Consider the following 15752-nt stretch of genomic DNA (forward strand, 5'->3'; position numbering starts at 1 on the left):
GCCTCCAATTCCTCCAATCCTCCCCCTCAATTTATCAGGTTCCAACAAACTCAGCCTTTGATGTGCTACTCCTTCCAATCCCACTTGTTTGCCTAGCAATCTCCTTTACGTTCTCTAATGGTCTGCCACCATGCTGAGTTTATCACCACTCCCAACTCTGTGCTGCTCTTTTACCTCAAATAACTTTCTGCTGCTAGGTTTATCACAATTTACACATCTCTGTGTCATCTCCCTTACCAGCCTCAGGACTTGACAGCTCTTACTTGATTATGAATTTCCAGCACATGGCAAAATGCTTTATGTACATTAGCTACCTACTACTTTCACATTTCCTGGCTTTTCTCCAACCCTGTGGCACATAAACCTTTCTGCCATCTCAAGTCTTTCACTCACAGACTCCTGAGAACTTACAGGGCAGGCGAGCTTGCATATCAGGAGACAGGATGAGGCGCTGTGGCGCAGGAGTAGTAGTCGGCACTGCCGTGGTGGGAGCAGCGGCTGTGGCGGTAGAGGTGGTGGTGGCGGCAGAAGGGAAAGTGTAGCCCGGTGGCACTGTCAGAGGCTTCAACAGGCTGGATGAGCCTGGAGGTGGGGCAGGGCTTAGGCGAACAGGAGCAGGTGGGGCTGGCTTTAGGGACAGGGTTGGTGTAGGAGGCCTTGAGGTCCCACTCAGGACCCCCAGGGGGGATGGCAACACTGTAGACACAAAGCAAACACCTGTCAGATATACCCTAACTAGAGCCTTAGCCTGCTCCCAAAAGCCTCCATGCACGCTGCCAACCCATCAAACAGCACACCTATCTCCAATCCAGCTTCCTCATCACTCCCAATTTCATTATTTCTTCCCCAATCTGAATAATATACATGAGGTACTCCCCAGCATCTTAGCCCCCTGGTAACTCACCCTGGGGCAGAGGCCCACTGTTTGGCTGCAGTGGAGGCAACACAACGGGGCCAGGAGGCCGCGATGTTGGAATAAGTGGGGGCCCAACAGGCGAGGCTGACACCATCAGTGGTGCTGGCAGCACTGGGGGGGTTGGGCCAGGTGGGGGCTGGGTGGAGAGCTCAGGGCCTGGAGGGGGTCGGACCGGGACAGGGCCCAGGGGGGTCCGTGGGCTATTGACCACCACCACTGTCCGGCCTTCTTGCTTGGGCACTGGCTGCAGCATCCTATGAGGACAAAAAGAAGAAGGTTGGTAGGGAGAGAAGGAGAATAAGGTATAGGGGGAAAAAAAGGAACAAGGAAAATGAGGCAGAAGTATATGACAAGGTAACAAAAGCAAAGGGGGTAAAGGGAAAGGACACAAAGGAGAAAAAGGGAAAGGAACTTGAGATGACTGAAAAGCACCAAGCAAAGAAATGGAGAAAGATCAGTGACAAACATGAGGGCCCCTCCCAGTTCCCTCTTCTAGTTTTTCTCTCCCCCAAATCCTTCACAGTATTTTGCATCAATCCCACATAAACATTCCAGCCTAGCCTCCAACTCTCTCCTTTCCACCCCAATTTCTGCCCCCAGCTAGCTTTAGCCACTTTTTCTAGGAACCCATCCCTTTATCCCTCAGCCCTGGTACCTGTTGACCTTCATCTTGACTGGTTTGGGCCGGGGTGGGGGGTCAGGAGCAGTAGCCACCTCTAGCAGTACCCGGCGGGAGAGGCGGTGCCGGGGTAGAAATGTGTCAGCCTCATATCTAGAGACACGACCCTCCAGGCCAATAAGATCAAACCGACCCATGTCTATCCGCTGGTACAAGAAGGAACACAAAAGCATGGTGTCAAAGGGACCAATATGGCAATGATTTCTTGGATATGACACCAATAGCACAGGCAACAAAAGAAAAAAAAACTGATAAACTGCACTGCATCAAAGGATCCTATTGACAGAGTGAAAACACAAGCCATAGCATGGGACAAAATATTTGCAAATCATGTACCTCATAAGGGGTTAATATCCAGAACATATAAAGAACTCCTACAACTCAACTAAGTGTAATTTAAAAATTGCCCAATTAAAAAATTGGCAAATATCTTGAGTAGACCTTTCTCCAAAGGAAATATACAGTAAGTACATGAAAAGATGCTCAACATCACTAATCATTGGGAAATGCAAATCAAAACCACAAGGAGGTACCCCCACCTCACACCCATTAAAAAGATAGCTATTATAATAAAACAGAAAATAAAAGGTGCTGGCAATGATGTTGATAAATTAGAACCTTTGTGTACTGCTGGTGGGAATGTGAAATGGAGAAAGCGCTATGGAAAACACTATGGAAATTCCTCAAAACATTAAAAATAAAACTACCATATGATCCAGCAATTCAATGTCTGGGTATGTACCCAAAAGAACTGAAAGTAGGGACTCACACTGATATTTGTACACCCACGTTCACAGTAACATTATTTGTAATAATGAGAAGATGAAAATAACCCAGCTGTCCCTTGATGAATAAACAAATAAACAAAATGCAATATATATACACACACATATGTGTGACTACACATAGATACACAAAGATACAGAACAGAATTATCCAACTTAAACAAAGAAGCAAATTCTGACACATACTACAACATGGATGGACCTGAAAGACATTTTGCTAAGAGAAATAAGCCAGTCACAAAAGAACAAATACTATATGATTCTATTTAATAGTCAAACTTCTACAAAGTACAATGGTGGCTGCCAAGGGCTGGAGGAAAGGGGAGAATACAGAGTTACTATTAGTGTGTATGGTGTTTCAATCTGGAAAGATGAAAAAAGTGTTGAAGTTGGATGGTGGCAGTAGTTGCATAATAATGTGAATGTACTCATGCCACTAATCATATGCTTAAAAATGGGTAAAATGGTAAAACCTGTTGTGTATTTTATCGTAACAAAACCAAATGTTTGGGGGGGAAAAGCAACCAAAAAGAGGGAAAGGAACAGGAAAACAAAACATTGTAAGTATTACTAATATGCTAGGCACTTCCAAAAACATTAACACAATTTTCACAAACATACCACAGATAATAGACCTTGTAATCAGTACTTTCAAGGGCAAGCAAACTTAGGGTTAGAGATTAATAATTAGCTTGCCCAAAAATCACACAGCTAGAAAACAATGAAACTGAGGGAATAGTGCTGAGATTACAGGGAGGTAAGGATGCAAAAGATCGGACGGCAGCCTAAAGAAAAAGATGCAGGATTGGAATAGGGCCAATTATCTTGGGAGCAACTACTTACCTGGAGGGGATGGACATCAGTGGCCCTTAGCACCAGAGAGGCGGTGCTGAAGCAGATTCCTGGGGTGATGAAGGGGGAGGTAACAGGTCGAGGGTCAAACAGGTTTGGATGATTGCAGACTTTTCGCAGCTGCATCAAAATGTTGATGACACTCATGAAATGGCCTGTGGCTAGAGTCTCCTTAGTTCTGGGAGAGAGGAAAAAAAATACATGGAGCACCCTGACAGTCACATCTGTTCTAACACAGCATCACAGGGCCCACCCTCTGTCCTCCCTTACGTGGTCTGTGCCATGAAGTCATCATAGAGACATCGTTGGCGCTTGGAGAGCCGGCAGCGGATAACATGCTCGTATTTTTTAGGCATCTGCTTCTCAACATCCACCTTAACTCGGCGCAGCAAAAAAGGCCGCAAAACCTAAAAGCAAATAAGCAGGTGGCTGACAGGGAGAAAAATGGGCACTGAGCCCTAACCTAGCCCCTCTAGCTGGGTCTTGGCCTGATGACCAGCAGAGCACTGGCTTAACCCTTCAGTAAACACTCATGAAGCCATGAAGCCATGAAGCATGCCAGGAACCAATCACACAAAGATGAGTCAAAAGTAAGCCCTCTTCCCAGGACTTTACTACCTGTTGAAGGAGATATGCATAACGATGATGAGGACGACACTAACCTTAAAAAAATTATTACAAAAACAATGAGGGCAGAGCAACTAACTCTGCAAGGAGGATGGCTCAAATTACACTTCAAGGAGTAACTATAAATCTGCAAATATTATGAAAGTAAATCCAGGAGACAAGCTGAAAACAAAAACTGGCAGTGACTACACCATACAAAACAAAAGGCAAATCTGAAAATCCCAAGAGGTAAAACCGGAGAGGACATTGTCTTTATGTGCATTTATTCTTTTTTTTTTTTAACTTTTTTAATGTTCATTTATTTATTTTCAAAAAAGGGAGTGTGGAGAAGGTGCAGAGAGAGGGGGGGAGAGAGAGAGAATCCCAAGCAGGCTCTGCATCACCAACATGAAGCCCGATGTGGGGCTTAAACCCATGAACCACAAGACCATGACCTTGAGCCAAAGTCGGACACCCAACCAACTGAGCCACCAGGAGCCCCAGGACATAGTCTTTAAATTGCCATGGAAGAAATGAAAAATAGGAATAAAATGAAGGAAAGAGATATAACTAAAAACCTTTTGGTTTCTAGTTTAATTTACGAAAATGATGGTATGATTGAACAACATGGAGTAGATACAGTAGGCTATAAGACTTGAGTTGTTTGACTTAGAACAGAATGAGTTCAGGAGAAACTTTCAATTAAAGAAATCAAGTCAGGGGTGCCTGGGTGGCTCAGTCGGTTAAGCGTCCGACTTCGGCTCAGGTCATGATCTCGCAGTCTGTGGGTTCGAGCCCCGCGTCGGGCTCTGTGCTGACAGCTCAGAGCCTGGAGCCTGTTTCAGATTCTGTGTCTCCCTCTCTCTGACCCTCCCCCACTCATGCTCTGTCTCAAAAACAAAAAAAGTTAAAAAAAATTAAAAAAAATTAAAAAAAAAAAAAAAGAAATAAAAAAAATAAAGAAATCAAGTCAAATTTAAATACAAGTTGACTGGTATAGAGAGTCACGAGAATAAAAATACACAGAGGATCTTTAGGCCTTAAGATATGTCAATTGAGAAAAAAATAAAAATAAGAATATTGAGACGTTATTGAGACAATATTGAGAATATTAAAAGCTGGACAAAGGAAGAGGAGCCAGAGAAGACAAAAGAAAAAAAGAAAACAAACAAAAACAAAGAAAAAAGAGATCCCGATGAAAGCTGAAGAAAGCCCAGCAAGGAAAAAATCTAAGCAATGACTGATCAGCAGTGTCATTCTACTCAGAGAATAAAGACAGAAATGTCACCATAAGGAAAAAAAAGGTAAAATGATGACTAAAATGAGGTCACTCAATTTGGCATTGGGTTAGTCACTAGAACGCTGCTACTTGACAACAGCGAATTTAGCCCAGCACTGACTTTCTCTCCATAAAGGTTTTCTAGGTATTGCCCTTCATTCATTATTCCCAATACCCCTGACAAACTGTTATAGGCCCTACCTTGTGGAGACGTTTGACTAGACCTTCATTGTACTCTTGGCTGCCCTCAATCATGCCAGTTAGGGGGTTAGAGAACCATTCTTTAAACTCGCGATGAGACTGGAAGACATGGGGCATCAAAAAGTGCATCAAAGACCACAGCTCCATGAGGCTGTTCTGCAAGGGAGTTCCTGTGAGGAGTAGGCGTCTCTGGCTGCAAAGAAACAGAGGAAATTAGAGGGAAGATGGTCAGCAAGGTCCCAACCTTCCAAGCATCTCACCCTTCAGGTCAAGTCAACCCTCCTACAAACCCCCATTTCCATCTCTACCTGTTGAAGTTGAGCAATGACTGCCAACGCTGCGACTTGAAGTTCTTGATGTTCTGAGCCTCATCCAGAATGAGATAGCGCCAGTTCTTGCGGCGGAAGGCTTGGTGGTCCTGCAGCACCAGCTTATAAGACGTGATACACACATGGAAGGCATTGGGCTTGGTCCAGCCCTAAGGTATTAGGAGAAAGCACCAGATAGTGGGGTGAAAAGAAAAGAAAGGAGAAAGGGAAGATATGCTAAGGTCCTCAAGGAACATAAATCAGACTGGGAGAAAGACAAAGTCCCAGAAACAGAAGGGAGCAACAGAAAGGGTAGGGGGAGAAGCCCCTCCGAGGAAAGGGCCTAAGAGTAAAAGAGCAATCATTCGGGGGGAAGTGATCACATGGAGGGGCAAACCTGCCGCTTGAGCTTCCTCTCCTTCTGGGCTCCATAATAAGTGAGGATTTTAAAGCTGGGGCACCACCGTTTCAGCTCCATCTCCCAGTTCAGCATCACACTGGTGGGGACAATGATCAAATGGGGACCCCAGTTACCTGTTTAACAAAAGAATGAGAGATGTACAGCATGATGACTATAGTTAATAATACTGGAACGCATATTTCAAAGTTGCTAAGAGGGTAAATCTTAAAGTTCTCATCACACACAAAAAAATTTTTGTTAACTACGTGTGGTGGTGGATGTTAATGAGACTTACTGTACTAATCACTTCACAATGCACACTAGTATCAAAACATCATGTTGTATACCCGAAACATAATGTTGTACGTCAATTACACCTCCAGTTAAAAAAACAAAATAAACTTAGAAAGATTTTAAGCAGGAAAAGAAAAAAAAAAAAAAAAGAATGAGAGATGGTAAGGAAATATAACTTTGGGAGTTTTTGGGTTTTTTTTAATGTTTTTTTACTTTTGAAAGAGAGACAGAGCATGAGCAGGGAGGAGCAGAGAGAGAGAGAGGGAGACACAGAATCCGAAGCAGGCTCCAGGCTCTGAGCTGTCAGCCTGACATGGGGCTCAAGCTCACAAGCCACGAGACCATAACCTGAGTCTAAGTCAGACGCTCAACCAACTAAGCCACCCAGGTGCCCCAAACTTTGGGGTTCTGTTCTGGTTCCTGAGGTATAACCCTGACCATTCTGTCCTGATGGTCCTTCCTAAGAATCCTAGCACTTAAGCTAACATCTTTATAGTTACTAACCAGAGTCAATGAAGCTACTAAAACAGCAGCAAAACAGTGAGTGTTTTACCATCCTGCAGCTAGGGTCACCATTAAACAAGCTTTGCAGGGAGCTGGCCAAGCAGCCCAAGATGAAAGGCCCTGCCTTGTTACCTTTTTCACAGGCCAAGTGGGCAAGTAGGGAGATGGTCTGGATCGTCTTGCCTAGCCCCATCTCATCAGCAAGAATACCATTAAGCTTCTTCTCATACATAGTAACCAGCCAGTCCAGCCCAATGTGTTGGTACTCTCGGAGCTGGCCCCGCAGGAGCAAGGGAATGGGGGTCTTCACCTGGTAGGAGGAAGAGAGGCATCAGGGTAGAAATGAGGTATCAGTCGCTGAGAAACAGCAAAGTCAAGGTAAGAGAAAACAGAAGCTGGGGCCTGGGAATACCTGCGTAGTGGCCAAGGTATAACCCTTGGGCTGAAGACTTTCAGCTGCTGCAGCGATGTCAGTAATTTCCTTCTTAGGGCCTAGAGTAGTGGCAGGCCCTGGGGTGGGAGGCCCACTGCCCCCATCTGCCTCGCTCTGCTCTTCATCCCGGGCAAGCAAGTACTCCACCCCGAAGTCATCATCTTCCTCCTCTTCCTCATCTGCTTGGCTCTGTGATCGAGACTCCTCAGATTCCTCAGACTCAGATTCCTCTGATTCTGAACTCCCGCTTGTTTCTTCCTCTTCTGAATGCTCATCTTCCTCTTCCTCGCTCTGCTCCTCAGCAGATTCTAAAACACAAAACGAAGGCTAAGTGCTCACAACACCTACTCCTCCAGTGTCTCCCCTCCGATGTGCCCATGACCACACATCCACCTGATTGACTGCTACTATCCTCTTGAGGAACCTCTTCAGCTTCTGTAGCCCCCTCTGGTTCACAGTCAGAGCTGTTAGCCTCAACCTCATCTTCATCTTCCTCTTCACTACTCCCAGAGCCTGGGGCAGAGGCATCAGAAGCATAGGCTCCTGCATACTGCTGCAGCAGCTCCTCCATAGACAGCTCACCTGGAGAAGAAACGAAGGATAAGCTTTTGGGAACTTCAAGGGAAAGGGGGCAAAGGAGAAAGGGAGGTCTGAGTGGTGCCAGATCATTTTACCTAAGTTTCTATAGACACTACTAGGCCCAGGTCTGAAGGGAGGTGAAACAGTTTACTTTCAGCACTAAAGCCAGCTACTAAAGCCAAGCCCCACAGCCTGGGCTGGAACCATGGATGCTGCTGCCTCCCGCTGTGAAAGATAATATCAAACTAAACCTCTCTTTGAGGTTCAAGTCAAATAAGCTTCTTACATTAGTTCCACTAAGCTGTCACATCACTTTGTTCAAACTTACATCACACCCAGTCCTCAAATTCTATTTATAATTATTTGTTGACATCTGTCTCTGTCATTAGACCTGGAGTTCCTCCAAGGGGGATAAAAAGTGTCTTATTCATCTCTGTATCCCTGGCACTCTGCACAGAGGAGACACCAAATGGATGTTCAGTAAACGTCTGCTGAAATGTCACCTTCTCGAGCCAACTCGCTCAGTTCCATGGCATGATCCACCTCCCCTTCCAACTGCTCCTCAGCTGCTATAGTATCCTCTTCATCCTCCGCTAGGAAAGAGAATAAAGCAAAATCAATGGCAACAGAATCATAGAACACAATCCCAGTGGAAGACAAGAGAAAACATGAAATGGTAGGTCCAGACGATTCAAAGAGTAAAGGGCAACAGGACAAAGAGAACAAGCCTGACCTTCATCCTCATTGGCAGTAAACTCTTCGTCATCCTCATCTGGATGCCAGGGCTGTTTGTTGCGCTGTGTGACAGAGGGTGAGGGCTTCACCTGTATGGCAAAAGATAAAAAGGGAGAAGACCTAAGGTTAGAGCAGCAGGAGAAAGGTACAATGTTGAACATGATATCACAGAACAGTCTCTCTGTCCCACTGAGTGACAGCTGCCACTGGCACAGTCCCAGGGCGAAGATGCAATCAAGGGTTTTCTTTCAGCACCAGCTACCAAATCCTGGCCCCACTGCCTGGGGGAGGACCTGTGAAAGTGCTAGATAAGGCCCCCAACACCATCCCCATGCGCTCACACATATGGAGAAAGAGAGAGCTTAGGTCCAGAAAAGACTTCAAGATTATCATCCCAGGTCCAAACCTACAAACCAATAGGGAGTATTAGGACCATTTCACAGAAGTGGCAAGAACCAGAGTTATCTTTTCAAGACCGTGAGGCAATTAAAGAGTACAGTATACTCTTCCATTACAGCATTAGGAAATGCCCATCTCAAAATACAACTTGCCCCAAACCCGGGCTCTTCCATATCCATCCCCAAATGAGAGCCAATCACCCTTAACCAGGGAGGACTCCTGAAAACCACAAATGATCTTACAGACCAGAACTCAGTCCTTGAACCTCTACCTCTGCTCCCACTCTGAGCCCTTCCTCTACCCATTCTCCCTATACCTTTAACACTTGAGAGGGCTCTTCTTCTTCACCACCTTCTTCAGGCCCATCTCGAGTGTCACTGTCACGAGATGAGGGGGTTCTCGAGGGGCTGGAAGGCCCTCCTAGCAGCTGAGGGGGAAGGGAACGGAGCAGCTCTTCCAATGGCAATTCTCCCTCACGTCGAAGCAGCTCAATCTCACGCCTCTGGGTCTCTGCATCATTGCCTTCCTGTTGTTCTTCAACCTCAATCGTCTCCTCATCATCCTCTTCCTCCTCCTCTTGGGGTTGGAAGTCCCCATCTATAGCAGGAGAACAAGGTCACAAAGTCCACGGGGCCCTGCAAGCCACAGGGTGGGTTTTCAGCTCTGGAAAGGGTACATGAGGAAGAGTAACAGAGCCAAAGAGGACACACACCTTCATCATCCAGCCTGGAAACCGGGGGTGGAGGACTAGAGGCAGCTGAGGAAGAGCCAAGGCAAGGGGAAGAGCCAGCTTTGCTGGATGCTAGTGGCTGGTTGAGGCTCTGAGACAAAAGGTCTGAGTACTTTTCAGTTTGCCCCACAATGAAGTCCAGGTGCAGGTCCAGAGCTTTTTTACGCTTTTCCTCCAACCGGGACTGTTGCTTGAATTGCACCACCTGCCACAGCATGAAATGGACGGTCACTAAAATATTCATGTATTCTTTTATCCAATATTTAGGGAAGCCTCCTCTATGCTAGGCCCTGAGCTGGCTTTCCAAGAGGGAAGAGCTAAATGACCCTAAAGGTGCTTTTGATGAAAGCACAAAGGGAGCACAAGAAAGAGAAGAACCAGTTTAACTTCAGGCAGCAGGGAAGATTTACAAGTGTATCTGGAGCTGAATCTTAAAGACTAAGTACGTGTTCCCTAAGTGGAAATGAAAAGAAAGGCATTGCTTGGCAGCAAAAAGACCATAGGTAAATTACCAGAAATGTACAAAAGAACAATGAAGTGGAAAAGAGAAGTTAAGGAGCTGGCAGGAGACAAAACTAAAATACAGAAAGAAACCTGGTAGTACTTGAGAAACAACAAACAATATGTAAGAACAATTTGAGAACTCTGATGTAAATATTTAAGCAGGTAAATAGTAGAGGTTTAGAAAAAGCATGCTGAATGCCCTGCAAAGGACAGATGGCCTAGAGGGATCAAAAAGTCCTATTAATATTCCCCAAAGGCAGGGCCATATTTTTCCACTGTCTTTCTTCTTGGCACTCAACACTAGGGACATCCAATACAAAACAGAAATGTCATTAGAGTTGTTTGAAATTAGAATATTCACTCTCTCAAGGAGACGTTTCGACCATTCCTGCTACCATGCTACCCACCTAGGACACCTAAGGCATTTCCCTTTCCCAATCCCTGCTGCCGACCTTCTCCACGTTACTCCAGAACTGCCTGACGTCCTTGGCCATGGTGGAGGCGATTCGGCGTAGCTTGGCCTGCTCTTCCCTCCGAGCCCGCTCTTCTTTCTGCCGCTGCTCCTCGTGGTGCCGGATGACCATGCGCACAACCTGTGGGAATGAGGAACCAGAGTGAAAACTCCAAGGCCAGTCTCCTATCCCTTCCTCACGTCAAGAACAAAAACAAAAATCAAGTCCAAGACATTTGGGAAGTCAGAGCTTGCCTCTTGAGACTATGGACATTAATATGCACCCTACACTGTTCTGTTTGGTTGCCTTCCAACAAACCCACGTATAAAGGAAAAGGAAACCTAGAAAAAAAACATGGAAGGTAGGCTCAGTTGAGGACATACCTTACGGGCCACACCCCGTTTCCAACGACGCTCCTGAGCAAAGTCAGCAGAGAGCCATTGCATCTCCTCACATAGATAGTCCCAGTGGCCTTTGGGGCGGGGAGGCTCGGGCACTTTAGGCAGCCTCTTCAGTGACCAGAAACCCTCCTTCCGCAGCTCAGCAATCCGAGTCTCAATCTCAGCCTCCTAATGAGGAAGAGCTAGGTCAATCAAGTTACTGGACATAAAGTCCACCTCAGGAACATAGGTGAATTCCTGGGCACTGATTACATACAAGCACTGTCTGAACTGAGTGTTTTATGTCTGTCTTAAGTCCACATACCAATACTACAAGGTAGGTATTACAATCTTCACAGGTGAATTAAAAAAAAAAAAATCAAAGAGATTAAGCAATTTACTTGAGATCACACAACCAGAAAGTGGTAAGAGCTGGGAATTCAAAATACATCTAATGAGTCTAGACACCAGAATTCATATTCTTTCCATTATTTCACTCAATCTCCATACCCCATGAATATAGGAAAGACATGGGGCACCTGGGTGACTCCGTCGGTTAAGCGTCCAACTTCAGCCCAGGTCATGATCTCGTGGTTTGTGAATTCGAGCCCCCCATCAGGCTCTGTGCTGACAGCTGGGAATCTGAAGCCTGCTTCTGATTCTGTCTCCCTCTCTCTCTGCCCCTGCCCCACTCACTCTCAAAAATAAAACTGAACGTTAAAAAAAAAAAAAAAAAAAAAATTGAATATTGGAAAGACTTAGAAAAATGAAATCCATGGGGAGCCTCCAGAGAAGCAAGGAGCATATGCTTCCTTACAGACTAGATAGAAAGGAGCTTCATCACTGTAGAAATCTGCTTGCCCAAGAGTATGTTCATGCTTAGAAATAGGTTACAAAGCCCCACATACACAATCCTGTTTGTTTTTGAAAAACACTTTTATAACAATGTACACTTTTTTGTGAAAATACTAAAAGATTAACAACAGTTTTTGTGATAAAAAAAATTAACTTTCTATAATGGTCAAATTTCATAAGCAATACGATGAAAGCACTTGAAACTTTTTTTATTTAACAGAAGTGACTTAAAAAACTCAAGACAATTGCCTTTATTATGCTTGGCCTCTCCTGACAAAAACTAAATCAGAGGAAATTACAGCCAGAAATGAGACAGGGAACTAAATGGCCTGACAGTGAAGGAAACATTAAGAAAGACCTGGGTATTAGACCAATGGCTCTCAAATTTAAGCATGCATCAAAATCATCTGGAGTGCTTTTTAAGTCAGATTGCTGGAGCCTACCCCTCAAGCTTTAAATGGATAGGTAGAAGAGAGGTACCAAGAAACTTGCATCTCTAATTTCCCAAGTGATGCTGATGCTGCTGGTTCAGAGACTACACTTATTGCTAGGTAAATAATAGGGGCTAGAGGACAGAAATGAGAAGCAGAAACCAGCAAATGTCCAGAGCTTTATATTTGACATAGCACTTCTACGTGTATTTTCTCCTTTAACACAGACCTCGTAAGTCCATGAACTATTACATGATGTTTACTTTACAGAAAAGGAAATGAGGTTCAGATCAAACAACTTGCTCAAGATCATGTAAGTTAAGGCAAAGCCTATACTCTAAATCCACAAGGAAAGAAATGTAAAGGGCCCATGGGACAGAGAAGTTAAAGAAGGAAGACTCCCAAAAACTCTCATAGGCATTTCCAGTACATACATGCTTGGCCTGCTCTGCAATCTCAGCATGGCTCTTCTCCCACTTTGGGCCTTTGTTAGCAAGGTCAGCAGCCTGGGGTAAGCTGAGTCCCTCCAAGGGCACTGTGGCACCATCTGGGGGCCCTGGAGGTCCATCCAGAGAGGAATCTTGAGCTATATGCTGGGGAGAGATGCCACCTGCCCCACTAGAGGCTGGGGAACTGGATGAGGCAGGGGACACAGGATTGCTGCCTGTCATGCCGTCCGACACCATCTAGAAAAACATAAATAAAATGAACGCTTAGCACTGAGCCAGAAGTTCTAAGCATATTATTTCATTCTATCTTCACAAGAAAAAACTACGGAGTAAATTATCAACCTCATTTTTATAAACACAAATATTTGGGACGATCTTTTCATAAAATGTTAAAGATAACAGAGCCTAGTTCACAGATACTTGGCATGCGAGAGGAATTAGAGCCTGACATTTACACAGTTCCCAAATTCAAGAATAATATTATAGCATATAACTTCAAATGCTAATGATCCTTTCAGAGCCTCAATGATTTCACTCACATAAACAACTCTCTATTCTTCCCTCATTTACACAGCAAGTATGGCAGATTCACCTATTAAAATAAATTTAAGTTACCACCATGTTCAAAAAGCAACAACAGGGGCACCTGGGTGGCTCAGTTGGTTGAGCGTCCAACTTCAGCTCAGGTCATGATCTCGTATGAGTTCAAGCCCCACATCAGGCTTGCTGCTGTCAGCACAGAGCCCACTCTGGATCCTGTCTCTGTCTCTGTCTCTGTCTCTCTCTCTCTGCCCCTCTTCTGCTCACGCTCTCTCAAAAATGAATAAACATTTAGAAAACAAAAACGAAGATCACCTAAACCTCTTTAGGTTCCTCATCAATCTTGGGAGTTTCCTTTACCAGGAAGGTGGGAAGGGAAGGAGAGAGGAGCTGGTAACTGTTCTCAAACACCCACCTATTACTTTGCAAGGTACTGCACAAACAATAATAAGTAGAGAACATGGTCTCACTTAAATGCTGATAGTGAGAACACTCATAAAAATCACTCCAGCATATTAGCCTCACAGGGTGCCACTGAAATTCCTACCTCAGTTAAACGACAAACAAATGCATGTCACAAAATTTCCCAGGTACACAGAAAAATTGTAAGTATTAAATCCATACCCATCAAAAGCCACTCTATGCAAATCTAGGTATGTCTGCTCTCAAAATCCATGTTTCTTCTACTCCTGCACTTCCTTGGTATGAGAAAAGAGCAAATACCACACACCATCCATAATGCTTACGTTGCTCCAACTTCTAAAAAATTATCTATTCTCAAAGCTCACAGTCTTAGGAGCATGTGGTTTCAACCTCCATATCCAACCTGGCCTAATTCAACCCTTTTCAGGTAACAAAAGGTTTCCAAACTCAGAAATCAACATTACACTAAATGTCAAATAGAACATATCTAACAGGCTTGATGGTCAAGCTGACCACCAAAAATTTTCCAAACACAGACAGTTAGGATCATGGAAATGTGGCTAAAACTTGCCATATTTCTTCTGCATCCGAGCTAATAGTTTACAAAAGCAGAAGCAGAGAAGGAACCCTCCCCACTTTCAAACCTGTGTCTGCAGGACTGGGAGCTGAGGGTGAGCAGGGGAGGGGCTGCTCTGCATGGTCCCACTCCCAGGCTCCTCTTTGGACGCCTGAAGAATGACTGGGTCGTTATCACCACTGCTGCTGGCCGAGGGGCTGGCGTCCGGCTGCAGGGCATGCTGGGAGCTGGCCTCATTCTGGGCCACCGGCCACCGGGACCCGCCTTCCAGGGCCCGGGGCCCACTAGGGCGTCCCAGCCTCCGCTCAGGTCCACCGGCCTCTGGAGCACCTTAGGTAGGGTTAAAAGAGTAGAAATGGGTTTTAAAAAGATGAATAAATCCTTGGGAAAAAAAGGATGCCGGGGTGGTTCAGTTCTTTGAGTATCCAAAATTTTTTTTTTTTTTTAAGTTTACTTATTTGTAGAGACAGAGAGAGAGAGAGCAAGAAGAAGAGAAGCAGAGACAGAAAGAGAGAATCCCAAGCAGGCTCTGTCCTATCGGCACAGAGGCCAAGATGGGGCTCAACCTCACCAACCATGAGATCACGACCTGAGCTGAAATCAAGAGTCCGATGCTTAACCAACTGAGCCACCCAGGTGCCCTGCGTGTCCAACTCTTGATTACAGCTCAAGTCATGATCCCAGGGTTGTGGGATCAATCCCCACATCAAGCTCCACACTGAGCATGGAAACTGCTTGAGATTCTCTTTCTCCCTCTCCCTCTCCCCTCCCCCCAACTCACACACACATGCAAGTGACTCTCCAAAAAAACCCACAAAAAAACAAAAAAAAACCCACAATCACATTGAAGAATCTATAAATGAACAATGATTATGGTCTACATTTCTTGAGCATCAACTATGTGTCATACTTTCTTAAGCACTGACTTGATACGTTCTATAATCCTCACAACTATCTTGTGACCTAAACACTTCTCACACCTTAATAAATCTTTATTTAGTTCCCTCCATATACTGAGAATAGAAGCATACAGAAAAGATCCCTAACCTAATTGAGGCATTCTAACATTTTCCCTCTTTTATAATTTAGGAAGTCAGCACACAAAGAGACCCAAGTAACTTGCATAAGGTCACACAGTAATAAGCTAACAGAAAGACTTAAGCTGAGGTAGTCTGATGCCAAGACCAAGGAAAATGTGCTACTCTCCTTGGTAGGGCTAGGGTGATCAGGCCTTTCTCTATCCACACTCCCACTTTTGTTGCTGCACCAATATCACCAAACCAAAAATACTGACTTATAATCTCTCTCATCTCAAATATCTCTATTAGCATCAACACAAAAAAATGGTGTATGAACCCTCACCTGTGTGAGCTGAGACCACACCCCCTGTGAAAGTCTGTACTTCCACGGTGCCGCCGTACTGAGGGAAATCACGCCTGAA

General features: G+C 44.9%; 1 protein-coding gene and 1 non-coding gene across 5 annotated transcripts in view; both read right to left on the reverse strand.

Moving 5' to 3' along the window:
• The window catches only part of SRCAP (Snf2 related CREBBP activator protein), a 35326-nt gene that overhangs the window by 17795 nt on the left and 1779 nt on the right, over positions 1–15752 (reverse strand). For all 4 annotated transcript variants that reach the window (XM_019436183.2, XM_019436185.2, XM_019436186.2 and 1 more), the window contains exons 2-21: positions 15674–15747; positions 14379–14641; positions 12757–13008; positions 11040–11225; positions 10657–10797; positions 9683–9905; positions 9287–9567; positions 8570–8660; positions 8340–8429; positions 7651–7839; positions 7237–7565; positions 6957–7134; positions 6024–6160; positions 5627–5796; positions 5319–5511; positions 3503–3639; positions 3224–3410; positions 1572–1741; positions 905–1170; positions 412–696 (exon numbers count right to left, since the gene is read on the reverse strand). In XM_019436183.2, the coding sequence (XP_019291728.1) occupies positions 412–696; positions 905–1170; positions 1572–1741; positions 3224–3410; positions 3503–3639; positions 5319–5511; positions 5627–5796; positions 6024–6160; positions 6957–7134; positions 7237–7565; positions 7651–7839; positions 8340–8429; positions 8570–8660; positions 9287–9567; positions 9683–9905; positions 10657–10797; positions 11040–11225; positions 12757–13008; positions 14379–14432 (3559 nt within the window). In that variant the 5' untranslated portion in view covers positions 14433–14641; positions 15674–15747. The remainder of the gene's footprint in view (positions 1–411; positions 697–904; positions 1171–1571; positions 1742–3223; positions 3411–3502; positions 3640–5318; positions 5512–5626; positions 5797–6023; positions 6161–6956; positions 7135–7236; positions 7566–7650; positions 7840–8339; positions 8430–8569; positions 8661–9286; positions 9568–9682; positions 9906–10656; positions 10798–11039; positions 11226–12756; positions 13009–14378; positions 14642–15673; positions 15748–15752) is intronic.
• Positions 8751–8879, reverse strand: LOC128774890 (small nucleolar RNA SNORA30/SNORA37 family). The gene has a single exon (XR_008419394.1). It is a non-coding gene; the product is annotated as a small nucleolar RNA SNORA30/SNORA37 family (small nucleolar RNA).

This window comes from Panthera pardus, unplaced genomic scaffold (genome assembly GCF_024362965.1).
Source record: "Panthera pardus isolate Hobbes unplaced genomic scaffold, ASM2436296v1 HiC_scaffold_5, whole genome shotgun sequence".
Classification (NCBI taxonomy): Eukaryota; Metazoa; Chordata; class Mammalia; order Carnivora; family Felidae; genus Panthera; species Panthera pardus.